The 14943-nt window shown below is 32.6% G+C and overlaps 1 protein-coding gene and 2 long non-coding RNA genes across 5 annotated transcripts; 2 read left to right on the top strand and 1 right to left on the bottom strand.

Moving 5' to 3' along the window:
* Positions 1-476: 476 nt before the first annotated feature.
* On the bottom strand, positions 477-4266 carry LOC103499475 (beta-amylase 1, chloroplastic). The gene is made up of 4 exons (XM_008462489.3): positions 3594-4266; positions 2313-2523; positions 1613-1723; positions 477-1515 (listed from the first exon to the last, which is right to left on the bottom strand). Exons 1-4 carry the CDS (start codon positions 4136-4138, stop codon positions 745-747), a joined length of 1638 nt encoding a protein of 545 aa, XP_008460711.1. The 5' UTR covers positions 4139-4266; the 3' UTR covers positions 477-744.
* A 6131-nt stretch (positions 4267-10397) lies between these two features.
* On the top strand, positions 10398-11237 carry LOC127149360 (uncharacterized). The gene is made up of 4 exons (XR_007820862.1): positions 10398-10567; positions 10737-10879; positions 10963-11008; positions 11089-11237. It is a non-coding gene; the product is annotated as an uncharacterized LOC127149360 (long non-coding RNA).
* A 1358-nt stretch (positions 11238-12595) lies between these two features.
* On the top strand, positions 12596-14286 carry LOC127149359 (uncharacterized). 3 transcript variants are annotated; one of them, XR_007820861.1, is made up of 3 exons: positions 12604-13225; positions 13451-13737; positions 13971-14286. It is a non-coding gene; the product is annotated as an uncharacterized LOC127149359 (long non-coding RNA). The 3 variants fall into 3 exon arrangements; XR_007820860.1 differs by lacking the exon at positions 13451-13737 and having other exon boundaries at positions 12608-13054; positions 13141-13225; XR_007820859.1 differs by lacking the exon at positions 13451-13737 and having other exon boundaries at positions 12596-13225.
* The last annotated feature ends 657 nt before the right edge of the window (positions 14287-14943 follow it).

Here is a 14943-nt window from a genome sequence, read left to right as displayed (position 1 = left end):
TAGTTTTAATGTCGGTTTAAAACCAACATTAAAGCTCCCTCTTTAATGTCGGTTTAAAACCAACATTAAACATTCGTATTTTAAAAAGCAACATTAAAGATCTGTTTTCATTTTTTTTTTTCCAACCAACATTGAAAGCTTTCTTCTAGTGTCCAACATTGTAACAAATTGCATGTTTGTTAACCGAAGGTTTTCCAAAGTGGCAGTTCAAAACATTGATTAACAAGTTGACAATGACTAATATCTTTAAACCATCTCAAGGGGAGTGTTAATTATTTCCTTTGTTTTATTGTATTTGTTGTATTATATATTTGCCTACTTTGTAATGGGTTTGTTCTTTTTCTTTAGAAAACACTTCTCTCTTTATAAAATATACAAATATATTATTCGAACAACATACATATATGTATATCTATATATGTAAGTATGTATGTCTAAATCATTGATTTTCTTCATTGATTTTCTAGGGATAGTAATAGCAAAATAAATGATAAATTCTGCTATATATCTGAAAACAATAGCTCTATACATGAGGCAAATTTGCCATTATTCTTTATTTATATTGGACGACTATATACTAATTAATATGCTTTAACAAGAAACCTACTTGCTTCCATCCATAATTTACACATTCCACAAGTTTTGGTACTAAGTTTTTTTTTATAAAATAGAGTGGTGGGGTTTAAAAAGGTGGCCTAATTTTTCCATATGTGGAAAGCTAAAAACCTAATTAGCTTAACAAAACTAAACTCTTTGGAACAAATTAGTCTCACTTTGCAGATTAGGCGCAAGCCTTTCAACTTGTTGCTTCTTCTTTTCTTCCCAACTTCTATGCCCATTCTTTCCTTCTTTCATTTTCTGCACAAATCCCACAAACCTTCTCCAATTTTCTTCTTCAAACAACTGAGTATTCATCCTCAAGTATGTGAATGCACACATCTCTCTCGACGCCCTTACAATTTGCTCATACGCGTACTCGTCGTATCGTGACAAAGCATTTTCCCCCGCGAGCGGGACTTGAGCCTTTTGAGTTGCCAACTTCACTTGCCTTACTAGCTTCTCAGGAGAACATTGTGCATCTTGAGGTTGTTCATGGTCGTGCATTTCAATACAAGTGAAGTTGAAGATGGCACCATGGCGAGCCAGCATTTGCGCGATTGGTGTGTAACCATCACGGTACCGTGTGTTGTAGTATCCTGCGGTGAGCTCAGGGGCGTGAGACCGAGTGCCATAATGCCAATGAATGCCTGCAATCTTCACCGAGATCTTCACACTCGAAGGTTTGAAGATTGAAGACGCGTGTGAAAGTATTGAATCTCCATGATCAAGGAGGATTTGGGAGTACCAAGAGAGGAAGAATTCTCCATAAGTGGAGTTCCAACCTCCACCTTCTTTCTTGAAAAATTGGGTGTCTTCTGGCCAGTTGTTGTAGTGACCAGCATCGGTTGGGCCGGTCGAGCCCCATTCAGGTTTTCCAGCGACATTGGCTGCAGCTTTCAAGCTACTTAGCATGTACTGTACAAGATTAAGGAAATAATGCAGATTAGGATCTAGAGATGCTAGAAATTGAATGGATAAATAATGTGAGATGAAACAAAGTAAATTGAATTACTTTGTCAAAACATTGAAAGGCTCCAATGCCTGGGAATCTCCATGTCCCATTTTGTTCTGGATATGATGGATAACGAAGCTCCCCAGCTGGTCCCATCCCTACTTGAATTTCCTTTATTAGAAAAAGAAAACACAAAACCATCATCACTTTCACACTTCTGTGAAACAGAGCATATTGCATAAACATCACTAACATTGTTCCAATTAATTACGTTTAGAATAGGAGTAGAGAGATTGTGAAATGGTTAATATCATTTTGTAGTTCTTCGAATCAACTAAAATATGGTGATTATTCGTGTGTCTTGAATTTGTTATCTAAGAGTCATAAATTTTATTTATATTTGTCATGTTTATATTATTTACGATTTTAATCTTGTGATTTAGAGTAGTTTCGGTCATGAACTCCCTAACTCTAGCCTCTAGGTGCTTCTGATTCATCGATGAACGACAATCTATAAGTCAATTCTCGTGTTTTTAAATTCATCTTTGACAATCATATTGGCTCAAAATAAAAATCCTGAAGTGGACCGACTGCTGTAAAACAAACCTGAAACTCTCAGTTTAAAGGAAAGTGGATATGATTGGAACCTAAAAATTAAAGTATGTACACCCAACGAAGATGAAAGAGGAAGATTTTGATTGGAATGACTAATCATTAATAGAGGTGCTAAATGTAGGGATTTGGTAGAGATTGAACTTACAACGATGGTATTGCCGAGGAGATGATTGAAGTTGTGTTTGAAGGCACGCATGAAATCGGCGTAGCATTGAACGGGAGTTCGGCCCTTTAAGACAGGAAGATTATCGCATCCTAAAGATAAGTATTCTAAGTTCCTTCTTCCCCATTGATCCGTGTAGGCAAGGTCAGGATCTTTCTCCATCTCTTCCACCACCCATTTCGGTAATGGAATTCTGTACATTTATTTACAATCATTACTCAAAATAAAATCATGTTTATATTATAATTAATACTTAGTAAAATACCGAGAATTGTTGTAAAGGTTAAAAGGTTGGAAAATATTTATAAAATATAACAAAATTTTAAATTTTATTTTATATTTGAAAATCATCTTACATTAACATTTAAAAAAAAAAAAAGTTGGATATGAAATTATACAGTTAAATGCTTGGTTTGGCTGTTTATTATACCAATCAAAGATTAATGTCAATAATTTTATGCAATTTTGATTAGTTCTGTAATTTAACTAAAATTTTAATTTTTTTTATTAAAAAAATAAATCAATATTTTTAGTATCTCTTTCAATTTAAATTGATCTAAAAAATCAAAATCAAAATCAAAAACTTAAAACATCTTACTTTCTAATCCTACTTTAAAAAACCCTCACAATATTTGTTCTTGCAAGATTATGATAAAAATGAAAAAAGAAGAAGCCAAGAAAAACCAAACTTATAATTCAACAATCAATTGTGTTTAAAAAAAATTAGATATTAAAAGAAAATTCTTTAGTAATAAATAAATTTGTTGTCTTATGTGACCGAATTGAATGGTACAAAAATAGAAAGATTCATGAATAGGTTATTACTAGGATAACCATTTCAAACTTGCTCAAATTGTTTATAATTAAAAGAAAATTGTTAGTTTACACTTTAAATATAAAATTTAAAATACATCTAATAAATCATCAAACTACTTGTTTCTAATCTTTTAAAATATTGTGAACCAAAAGAACTTTAAAAATATTGAATACTTCAAAAATACATGTGATCTGAAATTTAAATTTTCAATAACTCATTACGTTTTTCTCTTGGTTAGAGACTAATTAATTGATAATTTATCTTAAAATAAAAATCAAATTAGAAGATAAGAGTTTAAATTTGAGATAATCCAAGCAAAAATTTGGGTGGCTAAGACAGTTTTTATTACCAATTAAAACTCTATCTTCAACTTCTATCCACAATTTGTTAAATTAAACAACAACAACAATAATAATAATAGTATAGAAGGATGTGAAAGTAGTTACGTGCAAGAATCGCCGACGTTCCCTCCACATTGATGAAACGACATGACGGCCTGAACTTTCAGCCCATATTTCGCCGCCATACCCAAAAGATGTTCATAACCGCCGAAATTATACTCGCCGGGCCTTTCCTTCTCCACCAATCCCCACCACACATCCACCATAACCCCCTCCACTCCCGCCCCTTTCATCGCCTGAAAACTCACCTCCATCGCCTTCCTCCGGTTCACCTTATTCCCCATCGTCACACTATCCAACGCCATCATCACAAACACCCCCACTCCACTCCTATTCCCTTCTTTCTCCTCCTCCTCTACCGCCGCAGTCGAAGCACTGCATGACAACGAGAAACTCCGTCCGACTCTGTCCAATGATGATAACATTACCTCTTCTCTTTCCCGATTCGAAAACCTAGATCGCAAAATCGCCGCCGCTGGGACCGCCCTCACCGCCGCCGTACTCGGCGGTACCCTGGAGTGAGATAAATGATCGTTGCAATTCGTCGCCGGAAACAGAGCGCAGATTTGATGTATTGATATGAGCGCCATTTTAGCTTCTTGTTCTTGATCGGCTGAAGATTGTTCTTGAGTTTTCGGAAGGAAATTTGTAGGTTTTAGTTTTTTTCTTCTTTTTTTTTCTTTTTTGTTATCGGAATTTTTGAATTGGATTAGAAATGGATTAGGAGGTGTTTGCTGTATTTATAGAGTTCTTGAACGAATTAGGAAATTACCATAATTTTTCTCTTCCTTGCAATTGGGCCACGTGCAGTAAACGTGGCATTCTCAATATATATTTAATTTTGATTTTTCTAATATTACTGACGATAGTTTAATTCAAAATTTGAAATAATTGGATGGTGTTTGGCATAACGGAAATTGAAATTGGATGGAAGTCGATAGTTATATTGTTTTAATAGTAAATTTGGTATCGGTCTATTCCAATGCATCAATAATTAATCAATACAAAAAGGTATAGAAATTGACACAGGTAATGTATATATAATTTTGTAAGAAGGTGTTAGTTATAGGATTTTTAGAGATAATTTTTCAAAATACAGTACATTATTACTATATTAGAAAATTTATATAATGCATTTCTTTATACATCTCTAAATCTTATGGTTAAAATCGTAAATAACTTATGAGTAAGTAATTTGGTTCAATTAGAAAAACTTAAGGGCCTGTTTGGGGGTTAGGGTTGAGACTGTGGGCTTAGGTTAGCCCAACCCTAATCCCTGTTTGGGCCCAATGTTAAGGAAACCCTAGTTTTAGGGTTTCCTTAACACGTTTTCGTCTGCCCCTTCCAACGGCGATACGCGTGTTCCCCCGTTTTCGTGAATCCGGTTTCGTCATTTCCCTCAATCCGTGTTCCATTTCCTCCTTCAAACCGATTTCAATCTTCTCCTCAACCCTTCTTCATCGAAATTTTATTCGTTTTTCTCTTCTTTCTGTCATCTCCCTCAACGAATGGATGTTTCGTTTCGTCTTCTCCCTCAACGAATGGATGTTTCGTTTCGTCTTCTCCCTCGACGAATCTAGGGTTTGTGTTGGTTCTGTGTTGTCCGGTCGATTTGGTTTTTTTCGTCTTCATCCTTTAATCCATTCCTTCTTTTTGTATCGTTTTGTCCATTTGTTTCATCTCCCTCAACGAATCGAGAGATAGTTGTTTTCTTTCGTCTTCTCCCTCAATGAATCTAGGGTTTCGTCTTCATCCTTTAATCCATTCTGCTATTGCGTTTTCGCGATGAAACCGGATTTCGTTACGCCGAATCTCTCTCTACATCTCTCTCATCCGTCTCTCTCACTCCCGAAAGGACTTCTGTGTTCGTTGAAGCCGACGATTTCGTTGGCTCCGAACACGATTTCCTTTTTGGAATCGTGGGTTTTGGCTCCTTCAAACCTCCTTGCCGCTCGTGGTTCGATTATGCTGTCCGGTCTTTCGCTTGGCAATAAGACAGATACTTCACTCTGCCATTGGAGCTTGGTAGGGAGGTATTGGAGTTTTCAATCCACTTTTTTTTTTTAAAGCCGATGATGAGTTCGAATTTGTGTAATACTAAATTCTTTTGTAATGTATGTAGTTGTGTTCTATATTATTCCGGCCATGTCGTTGCTTTACCTATGTGTTCTGTATTCTTGCACCTATGTGTTCTGTGTTATTGGTTAAATTTATCCGGCCATGTGTTCTGTATTCTTGCACCTATGTGTTCTGTGTTATTGGTTCAATTTCTCCGGCCATGTTACAATTTTGTTAGAATTGTGTTATGTCTTCTCTGTATTCTTACCAATTTTGTTACAATTGTTGTATTTTTTTACAATTCTTCTATTCTTAGCTCTCTTTACAATTGTTGTATGTCTTGTATTCTTTTGTTACATATTATTTCCTTAAAAAATTTGTTACATTTTTTTACAATTCTTCTATTCTTCTCTGTATTCTTTTGTTACATATTATTTCCTTAAAAAATTTGTTATATTTCTTCTATTCTTATCTCTCTGTATTGTTGCCATGTATTTATTGCTTTAACCTTCCAATGTTGTCTCTTCCATGTCTTTAAAAGCTTTCAAGGATGTTGCTCATGAACCGACATTAGGGCGCACCACCCTAGACCCCAGCTCACTAACAAGACGATGAGATGCCATACTAGGTGTGGCATTTCTACCATTCACATCAAAAATATTGATTCAAATATTTTATATATAAAAAAAATTACATGAAAAGATATAATTCAAATATTTTGTTTAAAAAAAGGAGCAATTTGCTTTTCTTAGTTGTTTGAAATTTGGCTTCAACAAAATTTCAGAAAAAATACATCAAAATTGAAAAGTTTTCATTCTTTCTTTCTTCTTCTTATTTTCTTGTTTTGCTTTTTTTTTTCGCCCATTTTCAACTCTTTCTCACATTTAGGGGTTTCTGGCTCACTAACTGAGTTGAGTTAAGTTAGTATATTCATTATTTGGAACCACCAACTTTAATTGTTGGTAGAGTTGAGTTGATATATTTTTTCAACCTTCCCCAACTCTCTCCTTCTTCCAATGTTTTTAATGCTTCATTCATTGACTACCATCAACAAGTATCATTGCCATAATTCAGGAGAAACCCCAATGACAAATTTCGTACTCTGACAACACTCCAATTACAACTTCAATGACCAATTTCAGGCTTTGACAATCACTCTAATGAAAACTTTGTCGATCGCCTTCATGCAGCCAACTCTAACAATCAATTATTGGCTTCGGCATCCATCTTATGACAATTCTAACGATGAACTCCAACAACCAATTTTGGACTTCAACAACCACCTCCATGGGACCAACTCTAACAACCAATTTCGGTATCTATTTTTTGTGGACACATATGTTCTATGACCACTATTAAAGTGTGTTATAGGGTGGTTAAATATATAGATAATAATTGCATTTTGTCTACTTTAAGTGCAATAGCCATATGTAAAATGAATTCACATATAAAATGAATGTTAATGATTTGGAAAATAGTATTTATGTAGTAGAATGGTGAAACAAAAATTAAGAGAAAAAAACAAATTAAAGAAAAAAAAGATTTCTAGAGCATTTTCTAGCAAGAGATTTGTTCTTTGCTAAATCTTCAAACTTGGAGGAACTGAGAGTGGAATTGTTGAAAAAATTTAGTGATATTGAATTGACGACTAAGATGAGATGGAATGATTTTGTCAAAAACAAAAATGAACGATGGAGGAAAAATACATAATACCAATGAAAGAATAATATGATAATAAGAAAAATATGATGAGAAAATTTATGTTTAAAAATTTTAAACCAAAAGTTTTCATTTCTCTTTTAGTTTCTTGTTTTATTTAACTACTCCAGCATAAAAATGTAGTTGGTTAATTGTTGTTCTTGTTCATTACTAAAAACAAAAATTGAAAGAAAGAATTTTAAAAAATTATAAATTCATCTTTATTCAAACAAAATAGGTAGAATTAGTAAAAGAAAAGTTTCAAAATAAAAATACTAATCATAGAAACAAATTATGAAGAGTTCAAAAAATAGCATTTTGAATTTTCTTGACATATGAACTCAACCTTGCACTTCAACGCCGATATGTGGACACTGACAAAATAATTATACACATTCAAATACATATATATGAACTCTCCGGACATAAATTCTCAAGATATATGAACTTCAAACATAATGTATCAATTTAGCACCACAAACAAACTCTTAAGATCATATGTGTCATATATGGATCATTTGCTATTTTTAAACTTGATTTTCGTATAAAAATGATTGAATATATGACTTTTCCATACAAATCCTCGAATTTAGAAGTTAAATAATTCTAAAAAAGTGAGAGTTATCAATAGTAACAAATTTAAAACAATGTTAGTTATATATGCCCCTTTAAAATATTTGCAGAATATACCCCCAAAAAAATTATATTTCATACCTATTTTGAAATTGCTATTTTTGATACTATGTGATTCCATAAATTATTGTGCAATTAAGTCTTTCAAGTTGTTTACATAGTCTTCATTGCCATAAGTTTTGTTCTAATTGAATTCATTATTTTTCTCTTTATGAATCTTTGTCTTTTGTTTGTCAAGTTGCTCTTTTTAAACTTGTCATTTCCTTATTCATACTTTTTTTGTTGCAAAGATAAGGTTGATGATGTTGATGAGTTATCCGTTTTTGGTTTTGGTTTTAGACTCCAACCAATACCTTTAATGTCCCTTGGTCGTCTTTCCAATATCATCTCACAAATTTTTTCTTCTGAAAAGTGGTTGACTCCCTTTTGAAGTTAACATATTTTCCAATTCTGTCATATAATTTTATAACTATAATAATGCAGATGAGAAAATAATATAACATGTTTCTAAATGAACATATATATTTTAATGAAATACAAGGAGTTTGATCCATTAATGAGGTGTGAGTTAGCCGATATGTGTGTGGAGAGTTTTATCTACAATGGTTGTTTATTGACAAGTGATTGGTGGAGGGTTATTGCCCCTGGCTCCTGGGATCTGTTCTTCACCATTGTTGAGCTTGATAGTTCATCTATAATGCGTTTATTGACAAGTCAAGAGACATTTAACAAATGCTTGACATTTGGAGAATTTAGAAGTGAAATAATAAAAAAAAAAAAAAAGTTGTATACCAATTCAAACATATGAGGCATTCACATAATTAATCACATGAGAGACTATTCGGTTAAATGGGTGATGAGTAAAGTTTATTCTCATGTTTGGTGGAAGAGTTTCCCACTTTGGAACCATAATTTCTCCTAAGTAGATTTTTCTTGTTATTGCCTTGACGACTTTTATTTGTAATGTTTGTTTTTTAAAAAAAAACAAATTCAAACATTAGAAAAATTATTAGTACTAGTGATTATATAAGTAAACATTTTAAACGAAGGACAATGAAAAAACACAAAATTAAAATGGTATCTAAACTTGTTAATTTTTAATTTACATGGGAGAGATTTTCTCAAAAAGAAAAAAAGAAAAAAAAGAAAAAAACGAAAGAAGGATGTAGAGAAAGGCAGCTTGCTTAAGGGTGAAGGGCAAGGTCAGGTGGTTCGGTTTTTGTCTTTGGATTGATTGGATGAGTGGTTTTGGAGATCGTATGGCTGGTGTAACGCGGGATGGAGGTGGTGGGCGCCACGTAAGACAAGATCATGACACGTAACGACTATTCACTCTGACTAAAGGTTCAAAATGCGCCATGTTTGATTTCTTTTCCTTTTTATTTTTAATCTTACGTTTATTCAATTATTGTGGCTTCCCGTGTCATCATCTTATTCTTAACACAAGCCACTCTTTTTCCTTCTCTCTCTCTCTCTCTCTCTCTCTTAGCTTTTTCCCATATAAAAACAATAATAACAATAATTTTCGCTCCCTTCACTTTTATATTTAGTGAATAAATTTCATAATCAATCATTCATGATCTATATTTGATATCAATTTCAAATATGAATAAATATTTTTAATATATTATAGAAAAATTTATAATACGTAATAATTATCATGAAATATCACTATTAAATCCGTGAACTTGTTTAATAAATATAAAATACTTAAAGAATTAACTATTTACAAAATATAATAAACAATTTTATTTTATCAATTATAGACGATTATAGATAGAAGTTTATTAGTAACTATTGAGATGTCTATCATTGCTATATTTTGTAAATATTTAAGTAGTTTTGTTTTTTACGATAAACTTTTACTTACTAATATAAATTTATTTTTAACTTTTTTTGTTTGTATAATTTTTTCAAAAACATCCATCAAAGTTAAAATTTTATCAATACTTTCGTTACCCGTAAATTTAAGATTTTGATATGTTCGTTGATATCAAATATTTTAAATATTGATTAGATAGCAATTTGGCTTCCATATATTCTTTTGTGTTATATGTAACTTTCAAATATTCAGATTTTTGTCCCTTTGTTTTAACAAATTTTAAAATTATTAATTAATTTTTTTATCAAATTTAATTAAATAATAATATTTTTTATTTGACGAAAAAAGATTGATCAAATTTTACATAGGGAACCACTAGAACAAATATAGGCTTTAATGTCGGTTGGGAAAAATGGAAAATGAACATTAATGTCGGTTTTGAAAACGCGGATGTTTAATGTCGGTTTTCCACCGACATTAAAGACTAAGCTTTAATGTCGGTTTTAAACCGACATTAAAGGTCCGCCATTTTGAAAACCGACATTAAAGGTCCATTTAATTTTTTTTTAATAATTTTATTTTGTGAAAAAATAATAGTCTCTCTCTTACTTTACTCTTTCGACCCTCTCCTACTCGCGCAATCCCTTTTCTTCCCCAAATGAATTCGTCCATTTCTTCTTCGGCGACTTTTTCTTCTCCGATGCCCGTTCCTTCTCCGACTTTTTCTCATTGTTTTTCTCATCTTCTTTTCTTTTTCTGAATCCTTCCCATATTCATCCAAAGGCATGCTCATCCACTTTCTGTAGAGGTAAATTCGTATTTTACATTTTCCATTCTTCATCTTCGATTTTGATTTTCGATTTTCATTTGGGTTTCCTTCCTTTGAGTTTCTGTTTTCCCGTTTCGTTCAATGGGAATGTTGCGGTTGATTGATTTGTTTTTTTATAATTTTATGAACTATTCATATCCAACTTTAGGGTTTAGGGTCGAATCACCATCGCTCTCTATTTTCTCTTCTTCTTCGATAGTTCCGTCACTCTCTTCTTATGGATTGTTGGTCCCTTTCTCTCCCTCTCGACGACGAGTTCAAGAAGCTCGTCAATCGTATGAACCCTCACAGGTTTCTTTTTCTCTTTAATCTTCGATTTTCATTATGGGTTTTGTTTACTCTGTTTCTTTTCTTAAATGGGTTTTGTTTTCCAGGGTTACCATTGATAATGATTCCATCAGAAAAGCTACTCCGATTAAGGTCTTTTTTTTTTCTACTTCAATTATTATTTATCCCTTCCATTCCTAACAGCGCTGAATTTCGCCGTAAACTCTCTGCAGTAATCAGCCCTTTCGTTGCATCAGCAAGCAGCCGAAAACCGCTGCAAAGCTCAGACACAAACACCTCGACGTCGAGCTTCTGTGCCATCACCGGCAACAAGTCTTCATACCCTTCATCCACTCTACTTGAGGTATTATGATTTTGATCCATTGCTGAAGACGAGAAATTAAGATGAAGAGGGAATTATATATATAAAGCCTTATTGATTGGTTTGGTTGGAAAGGACAATTCTTGATGTCAACTCATCCCTCAAAATCATCCGAAATCTTACCTGTCTAAGATACCCACAATCTCTAAATACATATAAATTAAAAGGACGACACACAGGAGAACAAAATATTTCCCTATACTAAGTGTCTAAGTCTAACCATAGTTAAGTTTTAGATGAGTGTGTGAGAGAGAACAGATTTTTATCCAAAAACAAAAGTTAATGCTTTTGTAACTAATAGACTCTGACCAATGGATATATAGTCTATCATTTAGAGCCGGATCTAATTATCATATCCTAATACTCTAATATTGATCTGATTGCTCCTAAAAAATTACTGACTATCAAAATTTTGGAAGGTCGTCATCAACAATTTTCAAGATGGGTTTTGGGTTTTTTCTAATTGGAATTGAGTTGTGAAATTTTTCAGGTTGATAGTGCTAATAAGCGAGGGAGTTTACTGGAAGTGGTTCAGGTTCTTAATGATTTGAATCTCATAATTAGACGAGCTTACATAGTTATTTGCCTCGTTTGGAATTACAGCTGGTTTTGTTGTGTTTTTCATTGGCAATCCTTAGATTTCTTCTCAAGGGTTTTGGAGTATCCAAGATTTCCTCTCAAATTATTGTAAGTACTCATTTTTCTAATCATTAATTTGCATTTTCCTCTTTTTTGGATTTCATTTAATTTAATTTCCTATGCATTTTCTTGTTTTAAATACTCTTTTTTCTCCGGAAATTAAAGGGGTCTTTTTAATTGTGTTTCTATGACTTTTGATTGTTTAGTTCAAAGTCCATGAAGTGTAATATAATTAATAGTATAACATTGTGCACCTTTTTTTTTCAAGTACTTCAATATTTGTGGAGTTTAAGGTTTGAAACTATTGATATTTGAAATAGTAATTGATGTTTTATCCCAATGACAAATGAACTTAAAGTTTGTGTATCATTACTCTATGTTAAATGTTAAATGTGTATCATTGTGCACCTTTTTTTTTTCAAGTACTTCAATATTTTTGGATTTCTGGCATATATATATATAGTAAACTCTCAACACAGTTTTCTAGTGAATTATAAAAATATATCTTGAAGGGGAACTGACTTGCATTCTGTGAATGAAACATTACTATATTCCTTAGATATTTTTCCTCCTGTTATGCAAGTTCCTCATGAAAATTCTTAAAACCATCTCTATCTAATGGAAATTGACCTATAATTGTAACAGAATTCTATATCTACATTGAGACATATGTCAGATGTAGTAACCTTTACTAATATATGCAGGTGAGATTCATTTCCAATCTAGTGATATACTCTGTATATAAGAATGTGCTTCGTATTTTGCTTATACTTGGTGAATTTTTCAATTTTTATACAGCCTTGGGAAAGTGAGTTCATATATTCACAGCGGGTATGGGCTGAAAATCCTCTTAAGAGGCAGGAAGCTCAGGCCAGAAAGAACTGAGCTTGTCGGTTGGTGACTATGTCATTGTGCGAAACCTATTTTTTATTTTCTTGAGGCAACTTTCTCTATTTTTTATTTTCAAGTTTGCAGTCATAACCTTGGGAAGTAGTTGTAGACTATGTTTGTATGTGAAATCTTAAAGGTTTTCAAAAGGGCTTGCTCATGTTGATTACATGCTCAACCATTTTCTAGAGGTATGTTGTTTTTATTGCAATACTTTTCTGACATTCATAATGCTCATACTTCTATTCTGTTAGTTTAGGTGACTCCTTTTCATGGCAATTATACTTCTGGTATTGTGCTGTACCATCTCATGTTTAATTTCTGATTTCTAATTATTGTTTGTACAAAGAAATATAATATATATTGATATATGCAGGCTATCGCTGTAGTGAAGCAAGCATTGGACGTTGACCCTACAAACTTAGAGATGCTTCATGCACTTGGTGTGAGTCATGCAAATGGTCAGTTGTTGCTTCCTTATCTAATTACATGTTGTATATGATGTATATTCACTAAAAGCAATTTTTCTAACATAGAGTCTTTGGAGTTGTTTGGGTTCAGAGTTGCCGTAGTTTGTGGTTATTGTAATTTGTGGGATTATATAATAGTTTTGTGGAGTTAGAATAGTTTGACTTTGGGGTGTAGGCTATTTTAGTCTGACTATATAGTTTGTGTTTGTGGTGAAGATTTAGTCATTGGTGGTTGGTTCATTGTACTGTAACTTGCCTGTTCAAGGCTCTTTGGCATTGGCTTTCTTGATGGAGCAATAAAGGTGTTGTAGAATTGCTCTTCATCACAATTCTCAGAGGATATGATGTATGTATATCTAAAAGGTAGGTGTAGGAAATATTTTTCATGTAACAACCAACAGGATGCCATATTTATTATTTATTCACAAAGTTCATTGTTGTTTCTAGTTTGTTGCCATATTTTTCAGTCAGGTTATGGCAAGGAGGAAATACCGCTGGCCCTGGTGTGGTGTTTTTTCTTTTGAAGATTAAAAAAAAAAAAATCTTTGTGATATGTGGTTTGCTTGCTTTGAACGACCTTTTTTTCTCTTAAATAAGTTGGTTTCTGTTTTTTACATTTTTGTTTTGTTTGTGATATGGATACTTAGTTACGTAGGTTTCGGTTGCGAGACTTGCAATTATAACTAGGTCATAAAATTGTTACTTATCAATTCAACCATCTTGATGTCTTTTACAGGGAGATATCACTAAACAAATGACTGCAATAGAAGAAATGGTTGCAAGTGAGTACAATTAGCCAGACCCTTATCTTTGTGACAAGATCTTGAAGATGGTCATTTGTGAAGCGTTCTAGTTTGCTATTAGTTGCAATTTTAGTTATTGCTCTTTCAATATATTCTTTTTCTTTCTTTCTTTCTTTTTTTCCAAAGGATGATCAATGTATAATAATTAAGCTTCATAACTTCTTTGTATTTGGAGCCAAGTTGTATATAAATGTACACATTATTAAGATTTCATTTTGTATATGTACAAGTAAAAGATTTCATTTTTAACTATTTGGTGTCATACAAAATGGACAATAATGCAAGGATTTAATAAAAATAAATTTGAAAAAACGACATTAAAGACAGCTTTAATGTCGGTTAAAAAAAATTAAAGACATCTTTAATGTCGGTTATCCACCGACATTAAAGATAAACCGACATTAAAGGCCTTCAATAACACCTTCAAAGATGTCGGTTTATAACCGACATTGAAGGCCTTTAATGTCGGTTTATAACCGACATTAAAGATGTCTTTAATGTCGGTTATAAACCGACATTGAAGCCCAACCGACATTAAAGCCCTTTAATAACGCTCGCAAAGATGTCGGTCGCCAAGTGACATTAAAGGCCTTTAATGTCGGTTTTAAACCGACATTAAAGGCCAAATTTCTTGTAGTGAACCAGTGGGTTTTTTTATGATATAATTTGGTAGAAGTTACTTTCATGATTTGGAACAAGAATGTGTCCAACAATGCTATCCGCTAGATATAGTTAAAAGGAAAAGGACTTTTTAAAAAATATAACAAACCGACAAAATATTTACATTGTATAGAACAATTTTGAAAATGAAAAAAACTCATAGGCCCACGATGGAAAAATACAATAAATGTTTCAGTCAACATGCGATTAGTCGACCACACTCATGCATGTAATTCTTCTTCTAAA

This window comes from Cucumis melo, chromosome 5 (assembly GCF_025177605.1).
Source record: "Cucumis melo cultivar AY chromosome 5, USDA_Cmelo_AY_1.0, whole genome shotgun sequence".
Lineage (NCBI taxonomy): Eukaryota > Viridiplantae > Streptophyta > Magnoliopsida > Cucurbitales > Cucurbitaceae > Cucumis > Cucumis melo.
The sequence above is the reverse complement of the archived record's forward strand: the minus strand, read 5'-3'. Positions and strand labels throughout refer to the sequence as shown.